General features: G+C 51.2%; 1 protein-coding gene across 1 annotated transcript in view; it reads left to right on the forward strand.

Annotated features, from left to right (window-relative positions):
- EFCAB6 (EF-hand calcium binding domain 6) overlaps positions 1–17965 on the forward strand; it is a gene marked incomplete at both ends in the record, with an annotated part of 146412 nt that overhangs the window by 34287 nt on the left and 94160 nt on the right. Inside the window, 2 exons of the mRNA XM_084254883.1 lie at positions 8332–8468; positions 12172–12284. Coding sequence (XP_084111009.1) covers positions 8332–8468; positions 12172–12284 — 250 coding nt within the window. The remainder of the gene's footprint in view (positions 1–8331; positions 8469–12171; positions 12285–17965) is intronic.

Here is a 17965-nt window from a genome sequence, read left to right on the forward strand (position 1 = left end):
AAAAATAAAGAGGCAAAAAAAAAAATCACAAACCCACATAAGGAGTTTGCATTTGGAAACCAACTCCGAGTTTTCATCAGGAAAGTTTAGGAATAGAGAATACGTGGTCATCTGTGGTTTAAACCCCAAGGGGAAGGATAGGAGGGCAACGTGCTGACGGCGTCCACACCTGCTGCTCCATCTGGGGCTCCAGACTCACCACCGTCCACGAGCAAAGTGTAACTTCTGAGTGTCTCCCTTCCCCACCCCAAAAGCCCCCCTCCCCCGACTGCTCCCCTGTTTTAGGAAGTGGTTCCACCACTCACTGGTGAGTCATTCCAGCAGAGACAGAGTCCTAGCACTACCCTGGATCCCTTTCCTTTTCCTGCCATCCTCTCCAAGCGCCCTCTGCCATATCCCGAAATCACCCCTGAATCCCTCCTCCGCCTCTGCCCGCACTGCCTCCTTTGTGTCGGCCTCGCGTTGGTCAGCGCCCTGCATCACTTCTCCTGCTTACAGTATCCCTCCCCTTCGATGCCCAGAGTGGCCTGTTGAGATACAGGTGGGCACTCATCAGACCCCCCGCCGTGGTGAAGATGCCCCCCCCCCCCAAGCCCAAGACCTGGCTGGGGGTGCTCAGCTGGCCACATCTCTCAGGGAGAGCTGTAATGGTGTGCATTTTCCCTTGACACTTAAAACAATCTGAGATTTTTGGTTATTGCTAGAATATCTTATCTTTTTCACTGTTGTAACTTCAGTGCCTTGAATGGATCCTGGTGTGGACTCAGGGGCTGTCTCCTGGATGAACTAATACAGTGCTGTAGGGGAAGTGGAGTGCGGTTGGAATAGCCAGGAATAGCTGGTGAGGAAGATGACGCTGGAGCGTGGCTGGGTCTCAGTGGCAGCAGATGAGGTGTGTGGTTGCTTCAGAACTGTGATCTGGTGAAGGACGGGACCTCAGGGAGGGACAGCCGGGAGACGTGGCCGGGCGTGAGCAGACAAGCCCTGTGACTGTTCCGCGGAGAGTTGCCTTCCTCACTGTGGGCTGGGACAGATGCACTTTGAAATGGCTGGAAGACTTTGAAGGTCAGGTGTTGTTAACCCCAAAGCCGGGGGTGGGCGGGGGCTTGGAGGTGTAGCAGCAGCCGTGGTGCCCTGCAGGTTTCTGATGCGGCGTGACATGAGAGAGGAGGCGTCTAGAAGATGGACGCCTGCAGTGTCGTGGGCACGTTGGCTGGAAGAGCATCTAGAATTTGATTTCATGTTATCATCGGGTCTTGGAGCATTAGTCACTCTCGTCGTCACAGCCTGCATTTGTTGAGCACCCCTGGTGTGTTGTGGGGGAGTGACTTGTCCCACCTGGTGTGTTGCACTGTCCTATGAGCAAGTAGGGGTCAGGGAGACGGGGCTGCAGTGCCTGGGGTGGAATTCCCTTCCTGTGAGCACTGTCTGGGTAAGAAAGACAGGAGAGACAGGAGGTAGTTCTTGGTCTAGCACCCTTTTAAAAGCCCTAGGTATTTAGACTTGGGACTTATTTTCACAGCTCTGTCCAAAGTTCAGTGGGTAGCTGGGGATTTCTTATTACAAATCTTTAAGGTATTTGTCGTGGTAAGCATTTTAAAAATGAAAATCAAGACAGGGAAATGTTTACATGGCTTGTGGCGCATGTCTACAACAGCAAGTTTCCCTTTTCACCTTGGTCACCAGGAAGCCCAAAGCCGGAGTTTTGGATTTCTGCCCCATCACGGCAGTGATGACATCGAGGTGGCTTTCGTTCTTTTTTCACCCAGTTCCTTTTTCTCTGTTTTTGCATATTTCATTTTTATGTAAGCTTGTTCCGATTTCTCAGTAAAGTCAGGGTTTGCTCGTTCAACAAATGAATGCATGCTCCTTGGCCTGGGGGGCCGGCGTCAGAGCCCTGAGAGAAAGCCTGGGCCCCGGGAAATGCGGGCCTTTGTTCAAAGTGAGCAATGCCCGGCCGCTGCGCCTCCCACATGTCCCCAAATTGAAAGTTTGTGTTTATGAGGTTCTGAATGTAGTCTAATTTTTTCCTATCTGGTTTGGCTCATCTTTACCAGCTGGTAAATAGGAAATGTTCACGGTAGGAAGCCAATACTCTGCAGAGTGCAGACAGATGGAATCGACATCAAGTGACAAGTTCGACTGTGCTATTGAGAATACGGAGCCAAAACTAAGAACATAACAGTCGAGCTCCTTATTCCGTTCCAGTTCGTTTAGTCCTGAATCGCGCTTCATATCTGCACAGCTGTGTTGTTCCCCCCGCTCTTTCTTCTGGGTTGATAATGACAATTTCAAAGAAAAACTTTAATTAAAGATTTTATACGAAATAGCCAAAAGTAGAATAATAAGGAAAATGAGCATTGATGTGTTTATTGTAAGCGAAATCCTTTTTCATGGTTTCACTTAGAAATTTTACTTCCCAAGTTTGAAACGGATGTCGTGGTGGTGACAGGAAGGTGCCAGACTGACAGCAGTGGGTGCCACCTTCCATCTTGCTGCAGAGCCAAGGCACGGGGGCCGCTCGGAGCCCCCTCCCGGGGGGGCTCAGTCCCTGGGGGGAGCCCATCCCAGACCCCCTTCTGCCAGAAGCAGGCGGGAAAAGGTGGCTCTGGGTGAGGAATCCCACAGAAAGCAGCTAGACTGGAGCCGGGACGACGCAACTGCCAAGCTCGAAGTGGATCCGCAGGCCGCACTCCGGCCTGGCCTGCGGGGAAGGGCCGTCAGAGCCCAGGGAGGGGTGTCTGCCGCCTGAGGGGGTGCCGGGCTGCAGGGAGGAGCCCTGGGCCTTCTCTTGCCTCCTTTAAAGTCTGGGTGGTCGTGGTTATTTGGGTTCACAGCTTTCCTTCCTGGAGCCAAAGTGCTATAAAAAGCATTTTAAACAAAGAACTCTGGAGTAATAATCACCTCCGCTGTCAGCGGCTTATCGAACCATCTGAGCTCAGTGGGGTACAAATATGAAGCAGTTTGATTTTTCTCTTCTCGCTGTTCTCAAGATGGTGCTTAGCAAATCTGTCTTTCTCCCGGTTCGGGATCTCTTAGGCAGGTCCACGGCTTTGGGGTCACGTGAGGTATAAGATAAGCCAGTCCAGGGCAGGGGAGTCCAGCTTCACACCTGGACTGAGCCCGCCCAACCGCCCTGCTGCGGCTCGAGGGGCTCGAGAGGCCTGTTCCTTCTCGCCCTCTTACCCCTGACCCCCTCGAATGGGGTGTGTGGTGAGGCCGCTCCCTTCACTGTTCTCTGAGGCACGTCAAAGGGAGCGACTAGGATAGTGCCTGGGGCGCCCTGAACTGTGTGTTTTCCTGAGGAGACCAGCTCTGGGGCAACTAGACCAGCTCTCTAGTCCTCCTCCGTTCCCTTCCTCACTTCCTCTGGCTGCTCGGGCCCCCTGAGGCCCCCCAGGAGCAGAGCAGCTCCGGCCATCTACCCTCCTCCATCTGCACTTAAACCCCGAAGTCCACACTCGCTGTCCCGGCTGGCCGAGCGCAGGCAGCGCGATCCCCCCACCCTGCTGTGTCGATTCTCAGCCCCTTGCCCGGGGAGGTGCGGAGCCGAGCACAGCACTGGGCCGCGGGGAAGGGAGGTGCCCGTTGGCCCTTCTCGCAGACGCAGGACTTTCTTGGTTTCCCAAAGCCAAGAAAAGCTTCCTCTGAATCTAAAATCACCCATCTGTCTGTCCATCCATCCCTTCACCCACGTGTCTATCCATCATCCCTTCGACCATCCGTCTCACATCTGTCCATCTACCCACCATCATCCATCCATGACCCGTCCATCTGTCCGGCACCCGCTGGCCCTCCATCCTGCCGTCATCCATTTGCTGTCATCCCTCCGCCTAGCCGTACCTACACCGCTCTGCTCAGGCCCCGCCCTCGGCCCTGGACTCTGCCCTCAAGGCTCCCGTTAGCGGCTGGGCAGTGGGACCGCGAGGGCTTGGAGATGTTGGGTGGGGTGGGGGGCCGGGAGCAGTGCTGGTCCCGCCACTTCGTGGTCCCCGATGCGGGCGCGTGGTCATCGGGCCCCTCAGAACTCTGATGCACTTACATTCCGAAATTTGAAATTCACGTAACTTTCAAAATGTCCTTCTTTGGATTTTCCCCTGCCATTTAAAAGTGGAAACCCACTCTCGGCTCGCAGGCGCCCAAAAGCGGGTGGCAGGCCAGAGTTTGCCACGCTGAGGATTTGGGCCTCGAAAGCACCTCTCTCCACTGCCCTGGGGCAGCAGCAGGGCGGGGCACTTCTCTGAGAAGCCTGCAGGCTGACTGGAGGAGCGAGAGGCCGTGGCCCTTCTCTGTCCCCTCCCCACGGGCTTGGCCCCCCCCCCCCAAGCACCGCTCCCTGAGGGGTTGTGAAGGGCGGTGGATGCCTGGAGTGCTGAGGCCAGCCAGGAGCTGGGGACCATTTCAGGCAGGGGTGGAACCAAAGCATCCTCAGGAACGCAGAACGGCCTCTTCCCCCAGGTGGACAGAGGCGGGACCAGGAGGCAGACGGCACATGCCAACTCACTGCGGGTATCTGGGTGTCCACCTGCCCAGGCACTGTCCTCAGCCGGTCACATTCAGCGGCAGGAGAAACCAAGTGCCTCTCCGCAGAGCTGATGTCCCGCCGGGAAAGAAAGACAATAACCCAGTGCGGAGGGACCTGAAATGGCCCAGGTGAGGGTGGGCTTGAAGAAAGAACAGGAAGCAAGTGGCCAGAAGGGGACCAGGGTTTTTGTGCAGGCTGCGAGGGAGGCCTGCGGGAGCCAGAGGCCCGCCGCCAAGACCTGAATGCAGGGTGGGGGAGACCGGGCCGAGTCCTGAGGGTGAGTGCGTGGTGTGTGCAAGAAGGACCCGGAGGCCAAGCAGGCCCAGCAGCAGCAGAACCAGAGCCTTGGGGCTTCTCAGCACATGCAGGGGCTGCTCCGCGAGGCAGCAGCCAGGGAGCAGGAGCCAGACTGAGCGGTGACACCGGCAGGGGGAGGCGGGAGGCTCCGCGAACTGCAAATGAAGTCTTGTCCCAGTTATACCCACGTGGCAAGTGTCTCGCTGGCCTAGAAAGGAGCGAGCCGCTGCCCACGCCACCCCTAGCTTTCCCCGCTCTTCTCTCCAGTGCCTTCCCTCTCCCCGGGCCGGGGAAGCGGGTGGGGCAGGCTGGGGGCCCGAGGGACCCAGCCACCTTGTTCCTTTGTCCCGCTTCCCCCTCGCCTGTGGCTGACGGGCCAATCTTGCACAGCACGGCCCCAGCTCTGCTGCCTCTGATGAGCCCGGCCATCTGCAGCTCACTTCAGATCTTGCCAAACTCGAGTCTGACAAATGATAAGAAACTTGGAGACATACCTCTGGTGGGTGTGAGTTCTGTGCCAGGTCTGCTGCTTCCCGGCTCTCTGCGCGGGAGACCCATATGGGGTTGCTTTGGGTTTTAAAAAAGCGCATCGCCTCATGTCGTCCGTTTCACCAGAAGAGGGGAATCGGGACTTGGCCGGCGAGGTGCTGAGATCCTTACTTGTCTGGGGGACACGTCGGTCCATGGCCAGGGCTCTGTCCTTGCAGACACGGGGAGGCGCTGAGGGGGCCGGAAGGGCCTGTCCTCTGGCACGGGGTGTTGGGATGGTTTCAGCCAGTGCGCTCTGGTGGTCGGAAGAAGCGGGGCGGGGAGTGTGCAGATTTAGCCGCGGGGCTTCGTGCCCGGCGCACGCAGAGTCAGGGTCTGTTCCACCACCACGTGCTGGTGACCACGCCCCAGGCAGGGTGCGTCCCTAGCGGGTGTGTGCAGGCACGCGGCTTCCTGGGCAGGGCTGTCAGCCAGCAGGTGCCGAGAAAACGGAGTCGCTGGCCTGCTCCATCGCTCACGGAGCGTCTGCTCTGCCCGCCGCCCCAGGCCCCGGAGGCAGCTGTGAGCTGCTCTCAGGGAACCAGCCCTCGGAGCCAAGGACAGACAGGAGGGAGGGACGGGCGTTCCATGAGTTGATGAGAAGTTTTCTGAAGAGGAGAGGTTGGGCGTGGGGTCCTAACTTAGACACCTGGTCAGAGAAGGCTTCTGATGAGACATTTGGGCCCGAACCTGGATGATGTGTGGGGAGGAGGCGGAAGTCTCTTCGGAAGCAGCTGCAGCAGATGCAAAGGCCTGAGGTGGAGGCACCCAGCACTGTGAGCAGCAGCAGGTCTGGAGGGCCAGAAAGCCTGGGGTGGGGCAAAGAGCTGGCGCCTGCTGTGGACTTGCCTCTGACTCCGATGGGTGGGGGCGCAGCGGGGCTTTGGGCGGAGGTAGGCAGACTCACTTCTGAACCCATGCCTTGGAGACCAAACTGCAGGACCAGGTGTGGGGTCAGGAGGAACCGATGGGAAGAACCAGCGGGGGCCCTTCATCTACCCCAGGGTGCAGGCGCCGGCCAGGCCGTCAGGAGGACTGGAGTCAGGCAGGCGGGCGGCCTCAGGGCCTTGTGGAGACTGTGTCTCCCAGTTGTAAATGAGAAACAAGGTTGTCTGTGGAGAGGTTGGAGCAGGGGTGGAGAGGGAGGGTAGGAGGAGTGGACTCTGAGGGTGAAGGGTCAGGACGGCCCCTGCTGGGTGAGGGCTGGGGCCACCTCCAGCCACAGCAGGTGCTTGGCTGGGTGGTGCCTGAGCTGAACCCGGGTGGGGAGGGACTCAGCGCCCATCCAGGGGAGTTGGAAAAATGGACCCGCCTGGGAGGGAGGTGGTGAAGGGAGCTGAGCAGCAGGTGGGGTTCCTCGTAGGGACCTAGCAGTGGGCTGACCACGGGAGTGGGCTGGAGAGATGGGAGGGCGGTTAGAGCCTGGGCCTTGATTTGGGGCAGTGGCTGTTAATAAGGCGTTGAGTTTGAATGGAGGTGGTGGGAAGAGGGGAGCCCCTGGTCTCTGGAGGGAGGAGGACCAGGTGCCAGGAGACTAGTCAGGTCACTGTTTGATGCCACAGAATTGGGGCTGAAGGTCGGGCCAGTGTGTGGGCCTAAGGTCCCTGAGGCCCAACTCAGGTCTCTAGACCACCCAGCCAGGAGGGGCTGGGGTCGGCAGGTGTGAGGGGAGCTAGGGAGAGGGGACAGGCAGGGGTCCTGAGGTACAGGGAGGAAGGGTGGGGAGCAGGAGAGGGGGAGGGGGCTATTCACCACCGCCCCAGTGGTTCTCAAGCCTGAGGGAGGACAGCCACCAGGAGAGGCTGTGAGGGGCTTCCTTGTGGGGTAGCCTCAGACCCTGAAGAGAAAATGCTGAGGAACCAGGGCACGTGGGTGCAAAAACAAACCTGGTCGTCTCAGTGTTTTCCTTATGCCCCTTCCCGGAGGCGCTCATTTGCCTCAGAATCTCTGCCGCCCTGGATGTGATTCAGCACCAGGTGGGGGGCGCCAGACACTCCAGACCCAACTGCAAGCTGTCTTATCTCCCTCCATCCACATCCCACACTGACCTCCCGCCCCTGCCTTGGCCTGCAAGCGCCCTGTCCCTCTCCATCACCCCTGGCTCAGAGGTGTGCAGTCTCCCCTGGAGGCCACAGCCCCTCCTGGTCTCTGTGGGCTCAGCCTCCTGGGCGGGCCTTGGTGATGGCCTCTGTCTGTCTGTCTGTCTTGTTGGCAGGTAACGGGACAAGGGTTTAAGCTGCGACAGCGGCAGCATCTGGCCGGGAGAGCTGGGTAGCTCGGGCAGCCTCCCTGCACCTCACTTTTCCCACATCGGGACACGCTTGTTTCATCTGGGTGGGTGGGACCCTTCGCCAGGCTCCGCACTCAGCCCAGCCCCTTGTGAGCCCAGGGCTCCTCTCACCTCTAAAGGGGGGGCCTCTGGAGGCAGGCCTGGTGCCCCAGCCGCCCCGCTGCCCGGCTAGTGCCTTCATGTTGTATGCCCAGTAAACATGCATTTGCTGAATTTGGGAATGATTGCTATAAAAACTTTTCTGTAATATCTTTAAAAAATTTGGAGGGATTGAAATATACCGTCAGATTTTTCAGCGCCTAGAAAAAATAGTTTGCATATGGCGATGAAAAATCAAACCCAAGTCCAGCTACGCCAGATCTATAGTTTTTAAGTGTCAATTAACAAAAAGATTTTTCTTATGGTTCTAAAAGCGAATGAATTGTGTATGAGACTTACTGCTTTATCCCAGAAAGAGTTTTTTTTTTAAACTTACTAAGACCATTTACAGAGAAAATTGCCTTGAAAACATTCAATAAGCGCAAAGGGCTCTTTTTAGCGTAGATGTGTCATTTTGCAATACCGACGGCTGAGAGTCTTTGAAAACATTTTATTTCATAAGAACCATTTAAAAACTTTCACAGGTTTTATTCCCATTTTGGTTTTCCACACCGGATCTTTTGACTTTTCCTAAATCACGTTTTATACCCAGATTTCCAAAAACATCAAAAGTGTCCTCAAAGCCTTCAAGCTCGTTGACGTTAACAGGACTCACGTGATTCAAGCCCACGAGCTGCGGAGGGTCCTGGAGACCTTCTGTCTGAAGATGAAAGACGATGAGTACAAGAAGTAAGTATGGGGGCGCTGCCCCGACCCCCCCCCCCCCATCTCCACCGTGGTCCCGGGAGATACTCACTGCTCGCCCGGGTTCCTACGCTCCTGGCGAATTCCCGAAGATGAGAGCTGCCAGTGGTTCTGATTCCCAGGGCCAGGGGCGAGTCATCTGGCCTGCGGTTCTGATGGCACCTTGATGCGGTGGGTGGGAGTTTGCTCCTACCCCCTGCCGTGGTCACCAGGTGTCAATCCCGGCTGGCACCACGCCCTCCAGCCCACAGGCTGGGCTTTCACTCCAAGCATGGCTCGGGAGAGACGGGCACGTCGCACCTATTCCACAGTCCACACGCTCCCTCGTGGCTCTCCATTCTGCCCTAATCAGAGGGACCAGGTTTTCCTTTGAGGACTGTGGCAGGCGGAGGTGGGGCGTGGGTCGCACAAAGGGTCCGGATAACTGAACGGGCGGCTGCTCGGTGGCCTGGGACAGCCTGCGCACGAGGCGGGTGGGGGGGGGCAGCCCCCACGCCGCTCCGTGCCTCTGCTAAGCTCCAGGTCTCTCTGAAGATGTCCAGCTCGTGGCTTCTGTGGCCATGTGGGTTTTGAGTGGAAGGTGCTAGAAAGTGGGTTGTTTAATTTCATTTACAGAGTTCTCAGCCAAGAGGCACTCTTCCCTAAACATCCTCCAGGCCATTCCCCCCAAGCCCACATCTTGTGGTTTCTCCCTGAGCCTGTGAGTTTCACTTATACACAGTTACAAGCTGCTGTTCAAACAGGTGCCTGTGGGTCCTCGCCTGACACGCCGCGAGGTGTGGCTCTGTGAGGAGAGAGGATTCTGCTCCTAAGGGAGGCTGCCCCGGGGCACAGACACTCACAGGCAGACGGGGCTGGAAGGCAAGGGGGAGGAAGACATTGGACATGTGCTGGTCTTTTGAGTATTTTCTTCTTTCCTCCTCTTTCTAACCCACCTCAGAATATAAAAGACATAATAGATGTTTTAATTTTTACATCTTTCCGGCTGGGAAAGTGTCCAGAATAAGATCCAAACAAAACAAATTAAATAATTTCGTGCAATTACACAGCAGAAGCACCACTCTTCAAAAACAGGCAATCAAAAAACAAAACAGTGCTTTATTTGACAATAAACCTTGTGTTTGGCACTGCCGTCTCCAACCTAGTAAAATCTATAAAAAATGATACTGTCTGTTTCCCCATCTCATAAATGTTGAATAATAAAGAACTGCACAAATTTTTATTTGAGATTTTTTCAAACCTCCCAAACAATATACTGTTCTCTTGATAAGGCTTGAGAACCTTAGCAGAATTGCTTTCCTTAAGAGTGGAAACGCAGGAGATCAAAAGCAGACCATTTCTTCAATTGCTTTAATGCTTTCCTTATTGAAGCTCGAGAAGACACTCTTTCCCTGAGAAACTGCTTTAGTATTAACTTGGCCTTTTCACTCTGGAGCAGGAAACACAATGCATTTTGGGAGCCCTTTCTTTTATCTAACAGCTTTCTCTCTCATATCAGCCTCAGTGCTCAGTGAGGGGGAACTGGCCTGGCTTTGGAGTCAGGAGCACCTGGGGTTGGGTCTGCCTTTGGCCCTTGCTAGTGCCAGGGCTTAGGGGCTCCTGGGCCTCCCCAAGAGTGCATTATCTCCTAAAAAAAATGGTGCCTGAGGCACCTACCTTGTAGGGCTGGTGTGAAGATTCCACAAAATGAACAGAGTGTGTCTGCAAAGTGCCTGGCACATAGTAGGTGCTTGTTTCACAGTGACTATTGGGTGATCGTAAAGAATCCACTACTATTCTTTGTTTTTGGTCAACAGCTCTGTTTAGCCAGCAGAATACCAGGTAGCCTATGTCCACAAGAGGCTGGAGATAAAGCCACCAGCTAGTTTTATACCTAGTTAGACTGTCTCGAGGCCCGCTGGGTTTTGTTTTTCCTTTCCTATCTGACACCCTCCTACCCTCCATAGCCCTCCAGTCTGAAGCATTTGAATGCAGATGAGATAATGTATGAGCTCCCTTGAAGCACCAACTCACTGGAGGTCAGCCTGCCGCCTGAGCAGGGGAGCCAAGTCCAGGCCCGATTGCAGGCATTGAGGCTGGAGAGGTGTTGGCATTTGCCCAGTGCCTCTCAAGAGTGACCGAAGTGCCAGGAGGACTGCGCAGAGTGCAGACTCTCCTGGCCAGGGTTTGGGTTCCTGGGAAAACGGCCTTGGTTGTGCCCTCTTAGAAATGATCTGTCTCCCTTGCCATTGCTGTAAAAACAAAGAAAGAAGCTTTAAGATATGGCCTTTGGGCAGTGCAAGGCTTCACTTTGAGGTTTTTTCCATGAGCAGCATCGCCATGGGGCTCTGTCTGTCTGTCCTGGACGAGTGCATCAGGGGTTCCAACTGTGGGGAGCTGGACACGAGGAAGGTCAGGGCTGGATGCTGGGTTTCTGCAGGAAGTGGGGGCAGTGGTGCCCAGCCTCTCCTCATTCTGACGCTTTTCTAGAGGCAAGGCAGGGGAAGCCAGTGCTTTCTGAAGGATGGCGAGAGGGAGGGGGGCCATGAAGTGCCCCCTTCTGGGTGTTTGTGCTCACAGTCTTCTTGTTGCACGACAGAGGGGACCAGTGAAAGATGGAGCTGTTTAGGGAGTTTCAGTGTTAACATCTGGCAGCTCTCTGATCTCAGGGTAATTTTTCTTATTAGAACAATAGGCAAGATTCATTGAAGTGGGGAAAAAAAGGTATGCATCGCATTGAATGACATTAGTCTTTGTTAAATTTGGAAAACAAAAATAACAAATACTTGAAGTGATAATTACTAAATTTTTAGAAAGCAGCATGAAATTAGATAATTATAGAAACTGACACATATGGAGATAATATAACCAAACATTTAAAAACTGTCGATTTTTTATAGATGCAGTAATGCAGAAATTATCTAGAAAGCCATTTATCAAGTAGCAGATTTGAATAATAGAAAATTCATTTTTAAAAAGAAAAACCCAAACCTTTTATTAATCTTCACTTAAAAAAAAAAAAAGAGCATCTTAATCTATTTTAACGCTAGGCAGTGGTTGTATTTTCACATTTTCATTTTATTTACAGAATCATAGAAAAGCTTTGCCCCCTTCATCACCAACAGCTTTGAAGCCCTGTGCCATCTGGGAACCTTAGTTTGTCTCTGAAATGATGTACTTGCTCCAGAAGATGGGCTAAAAAAAAAAAAAAAAAAAAAAAAAAAAAGGCAAAACAGAGGTTGTGTGTAAGGCCCTGAGCCCTGAGGCCCAGGGATGTATTTTTAATGTAATCCTCCGTCCCCCTCATTAGCGCTCAGCTTAGAAGTTTTCTGCTAACTGTACCCAGTTACTGCGTGAAGGAGGACCTGCTTCTCCTGTCTGCAGGGGGTGCCCTTCGGCCCCTCGCATGCCAGAGAAGGGAGAAACCCCCAGTGACCCCCACGCACCTTCCTTTATCAGCTCCTGAGCTGTCCCTGCCCATCCTGTGCCTACCCCTCCGTGGCCCAGCAGACCTTCTTCCAGGTATCTGTGTTTTTCAGTCTTACAGAACCATGTACCAGCGGCTACTATTTTAATTCCAATTGAAGCTAGGAACACGAGCTATAATTAATAGCCGGTCCCAGTGTAAAGGATACCCTTAGGGACAGTCTCGCGTCGATTAGAGCCTCTGTGTCATAATTTCGATTATTAAAGAATATTTCTACTTTAGGTTTGCAAAGCACTACAACATTGATAAAGATGCCACAGTGGATTATGATACGTTTTTGAAGACCCTCAATACAAACAATGAATTGAACCTCAAATACCACACAGGAAATCAAGGTAAGAATTTTTGAAGTAGCAGCCAGAGCTGATAAGACCTTTTGGTGCAGTCTCTCCTCCTCTGCACCTGTCCTGAGGATGTTCTGCAAATATGGGTCATGGGCCTGGTTTCATCATTGGGAAGAACCATGTGAATGTCTAACAACAGAAGCAGAACGAGGTTGTCCCAGTGTGTCCACACGGTGAACGTGTGGCCAGAACACCCCATCGCAACTGGACAAGGCACATGGGCTGTCAGTCAGTGATTGGAAAGACACTCTGAACCCCTGATTGCCTTTAAGTGATACGTCTCTGCGTATTGTTCTGTTCTTCTTTCTGCTGCTCCTGTGTTTTAAAAAATTGTTGATAAGGAACGTGTATTCCTTTGATAATACGACAAATATCTTAACATGAAAGGGCAATTCATTGAATGGTTGATACAGTTCTATTAGACACTTAGAGCCAGGCTTCTGCAGGCAGCAAAAAGCAAAATTTGTCCTTGTGCTTCCCCGGACTCGTCAACACAGTGCCCAGTGCTGTCAGCCTGCAGGCTAGAGAGAGGTCGGGGCCAGCCTTTGAGTATGGACATGTGGAGAATGCACTGGAGGGTCTCCCTTCAGGACCTTGGGTCACTGGGGCAAGTGTGTCCTGCCTGGGCTTATGGCCGTGACCAGTCCACGCAAGGTGGGTGCAGCGAACTGGTGGGTCCCACTTCATTCAGGGCAGCAAATGTGACTCCTGGTCCCTGTGCTCCTCAGCTCTGCCTCACCACCGAGCTTAAAAATGGCAGCCTTGGATTTCAGCTTGGTCACACCAAGATGGCCAGAAGCAGACTCCAGCACTCTACTAGTTAAGCTTCCCAAATTTGGGGGGATTACTAGACAAGATGGTCTTCTGAGGACCCCTCAACCCTTATATTTATTTGTTTATGTGTAAGTCCTTGCACCCCTAGGCCCTTCACTGGGGGTGAAATCAAAATATTTGGTCTCTGAGAAGGGTGTGTGTGTATGCACGGGATTATCTGTGGGCTTCCATATTATTTAAATAAGGCAGGTCAGACGTAAAATCACACAAAGAAATATAATAAAAAGCATCCATTTATTGTGCTCTGTTAAGCTACTTTATACACCTTAGTTTTAGTTTTTCTCTCAACAGCTTTGTGAGGTGGGTATTATCCCATTTTTTAGATGAGAAAGCTCGGCTGCAGGGCTAAAGATGAATGTCCCAAAGGCACATGGCCAGTTCATGGGGGGGCCGGGGTCTGAACTGTTCAACTCCAAGTCAAACTATTTAAGCACCTGAGAGAGGGGGACAAAATGTCCTGGACGTTCACAGGAAGAAGAGGCATAGCCAGTGAAGGGCAAGGAGGCAAGGCCGTGGGACGGACCCCAAGGGAGGGAAGGAGAACATTCTGGTCCAGCACCCTGGGGACTGTGTTCGGCTAAGCTCCTCTGTGCATTTAGCCAAGTGGGACGGATTGTGGTGCTTTGCCTGCTTCTGGAGGAACTCGTCGTGTTTGCATCCCTGGTTGGATCACCATATACTTGGCCCCACTTCTCGAGCTCTGCTCCATGCCTGACTCTAGACTAAGCACGTTGCTGTACTATCTTTTCGTATTAACTGCAGCCCGTGAAGCAGATGCTGATGCAGACAAGCAAAAAGGCTGAAGTAAACACACCAGTCCTGCCACCCAGAAAGAACCTCTCTTGGCCTTCTCCCAGGGTGTTTCCACACGCAGATATGTAGAGGACAGACAGACAGAAGCGGGTTCAAGTAGATGCTGCTCTATATAAATATTTACTTTCACTCAAGTGTGTCAGGAAAGTAGAAATTGAAATGAAACTGAAGGAAATGGTGAGTGTATCTTGGCCAGATTTCATACCACAGGTCACCCATTCCCCCTTGATTGGGTCGTGGATGTGAGCCATTGCCTCCTGGCACGGAGTCCGGCTGTAGAGGAGTCTCAGGCTGGCCTGTATTGCCCCCTCTCTTGTGATTTGCTTCTTTTAGCTGGTTGCCTAAAGAATTATTTATCTCTGAATTTCCAAATTCCAATGCAAATTCAATTATTTCTTCATTTCAAGATTTTTTTAGCCATATATCTGAGTAAATTTTCTCTTCCATTTTTCAGATTTTTAACCTCAGTGATGCCCATTATACTGATGTTGGGTTGTCTTGTCCTCTCTATTGATATTATTTCTATTCTTTTGAAATGCTTTATTCTCTTTATCTTTTTCCTCTGTATTCGCGATGCTGTACTTTACCCTGTAATTTGATTTTCCTTAACATCTATTTTATTCCCTGCTCTTTCTACTTTAGATACTGCTTCAATAATGGTGTTTCCTCTGCTCCACTGTATTACTTTCCATCTCATGTTGTGTCAACATCTTGTTTTACTGAACTCATGTCCATATTAAGATGTTCTGTGAGGTAGTTTTGTACCTTTGAACTACATTTTCTTCCAGGTGGGATCTTCACTTTTTTGTGTCATGGTCTTCTCCTTCCTTTGCTATTCAACTAACCCCAGTCCCCTGGATTTTTTTTCCTGTAGATTTTGTATAATTTAAAAAATTTGGATAAATTGATCGTTTTTATTCCATTATACATCTTCAATTAATCTGCATTTAATTGAAGCATTCAAATAGTAATGCACAGGAAGTGAAAGGACTTCGCAATTCCATTTCCCCATTCTTCTCCCCGTCCTTTGTTACGTTGCTGCCACACATCCCACTTTTACATAATGAACATGCTACAGCTTCTGTTGGTCCCTGAGATTTCCCATCGGTTCATTCATTAGCAGTATATTTTCCTTTACATTCCCAATGCTGTACTTTTAAAACATTTAAAATGATTTAAAATTTTTATCTGCTTATTCCAGCACCTAGGTCTCTTCAAGATTAGTCTTCACTAATTACTTTTTTTCTTCAATGTGGATCATAGTTTCCTGGCTTTAGGGTTTTGTTTTTTTATAATGTTTCTAACAATTTTGGAATCTATCCTGGATGCAATAAATTATGCATTGTAGAGGCTATGATTTCTGTTATGTTCCTCTGAAGAATTTAAGTTTTTGTTTTAGCAGCCAGTTTCGTTGGCTACGTGCAAACTCTAGTCTTTGTCTTCCCTGCCAGGGGTATGAACACCTGAAATCTTTGTTCTGCTGTTGTAGCTTTAGCTGGCCTTGTCCGCTCTACGTATCTATAGTTCAGGAGTTAGCCAGAGATTTTGGCGAAACCATTGGAGATCCGTCTCTATGCCTTTCTCTGTGAGCTTTCCCTTCTCACATTCCAGCTGCAGCAGTAGTCCTGGACTCTGGTTTCTGATTCCCAAAGGCAGTAAGATAAGACCTTGGGTTTATGTCTACATTTGAGCTAGCTCACGCGGTGCCATCTGAGGTCTGTCCTCAGGCAAAAGCCAAGAAACTCAATGAGCGTTATTCCACTTTTCCAAATGTTGGCTCCCGTTTATGTCAGTTCCTTTCCAGTGCCTCATATTTTTTTGTTTATATTTTGGCCAGAGTTTATGATAGTTATCTTCTGGGAGGGTTGCTTCAATATGAGTCAATCCACCATGATTGGAAGCAAAACTTTCTGTCTACCCATATTTAGCCCTCCCTTGATTCATTTCATGCTGGTCATTTTTTGTTGTTAATTTTTATTGTTTTTTTCCTCTTGCGTACTTCATTAGGCGCCATAAGAAGGTAAGCTCCGTTTGCCATGGGAATCTCATCTCTTTCCATTTTGCTATCAATAATGGCAACAGGCTTTCTTTACTGGAGGTGCCTAAAATAATGACTCATTCCACAATTTAAAGGCATCTTTGACTTGACTAGGCGGGAGATATGTATCTAGTTATTCTTCTACAGCGTTCGCTCGAGTTCTCACTGCTGCCTCCTAGGTGGGGCGGCGTCTGCGGCGTGGACCCATTCCAGCCGTCTCCTGTACCCGCCGTAGAGGTCGCTTTAAAGTAAAATCCAGCACATGCCTATTTTCTCAATGAACACTTATCCCATAACTTTCATGATGGAAATTCAAATCCTCCTGTGAGACGGCAAAGTCTTTGTGTGATGTTCTTAATTAAGGATACAGTCATCGGGGGCTACGGGCCACATCATATTAAATTAGCTCTACACCGAAGCCGTCAACACGGCCCCACTCGTCGGCATGCGGTGGGGAAGGATGAGCCCCAGACACCAGCCCCTCCTGTCCCCTCTGCCGTCCTGTCAGTTCAGCCCCAGGTGTAAATCTACACTCTCAGCACATCCTTTCAGGACGGGATGATGATAGAAAGGCTTCTATTTAGCCACGGATGGGCTGATTTGAATTCCTGCCTTGCTCCAGGATCATCTAGACGCGTTGCTCAGATAATCGACCCGACAAGGAAGGCCGTGCTACCGGACAGAGCAGTTCAGAGGTCGTCGCTAGGTGTCCCTTAGGGGCCCGTCCTTTTTTTTGGATAAGTCATCAGGAAGTGTCGTCCAGCTCCCTGACCCGGCTCGGGGAAGTCCGCCACGACAGGAGTGGACACTGTATCACGCCTGCTCTCTTGCGTCTCTCTGGCTCGTGTCTCTGGTCATTTGCTTATTTGAAGCTGGTTCTCAAGTAGACGCCTGAGGAAGCGCTCATGGGAGCGATAGTCTCTGACTTCTTACTGTGAAACACTTGGTTCGTCTGAGTAAAAAAATCCTTTGCTCAAATTCTCTGTCCTTAATTCTCTTAAACATTCTACACGCTGCCTGTTGGCATCAAGTTTTGCTGAGGAAAAGTTTGAAGACAGTCTGATTCTACTTCCCTTGCGAGGGACGTGACCCTTTTTGCCTGGGTATCTAGAGAGATTTTTCTTTTTACTTAAGCCTAATAATTTTCCTAGAAAGTCACGTATTGAATGCTTGTGTTTCAATTCGCAGGTATTTGCGAATTGTTTAATTCACAGAATTGGGACTTTGTATTTCAGGAAAACTGTTCGAATCACAATTTTTCGCCTCTGTTCCTTCCCATTGTTCGATTTTCTTCTGTCGTTTGTTTTATACCTTTCTCAGGGGCCCCCCTTCTCGTTAGAGGGGGACTTCCTCCCTCCCTCCTTCCCTCCCTCCTTTCCAGGCATCCTCCTTGATGCTTTTCCACCTTCTATTACTATTGGGCTTACTCGCTCTTGTGTTCCTTTTATTTTATTCTTCATATCCAAGATGATTTTTCCTCATCTGCTCCTGTTGTATTGTCTAATTTGATACTGTTCTTCCCCCTATCGTAGGACTGTAAAAGTCACTTGTTAATCGTTATACAGCTGTGATTTATTGAGTGTCCGCTGAGTGTCAGGCAGGCACCTGCAGCCTCTCCTCTCACCTCATAACCACTCTGGCAGAGGCACCATTTTCCATCTCTTTTTGCAAATGGAGAAACAGGCACAAGGTTGCACAGGCATCAAGCAGTGGAGCTCACGTGGAGTCCCGGCAGCTGCTTCCTTCTGGAGACGGCGCCCCTCACTTCTGCTGCTTCAGAGTTTCTGAGTCTTTCTAGGTGAGGACTCCTGAGACACTCGGACCTGGCCGTGGCGCTCCTGCCAAGAAGCCCACAGCCAGAGGGGTGGCTTCTCCACAGCTTCGCGTTTTTCTAGATTAGTAATTTTGACTCCGTCTGTGATGTTTTCAGCATTTTTGGAAGATAATCTCAAGGGAGCGATAATTTAAAAATATTTGTCACTTATTT

The sequence above is a fragment of the Talpa europaea genome, assembly GCF_964194135.1.
Source record: "Talpa europaea genome assembly, chromosome: 15".
NCBI lineage: Eukaryota > Metazoa > Chordata > Mammalia > Eulipotyphla > Talpidae > Talpa > Talpa europaea.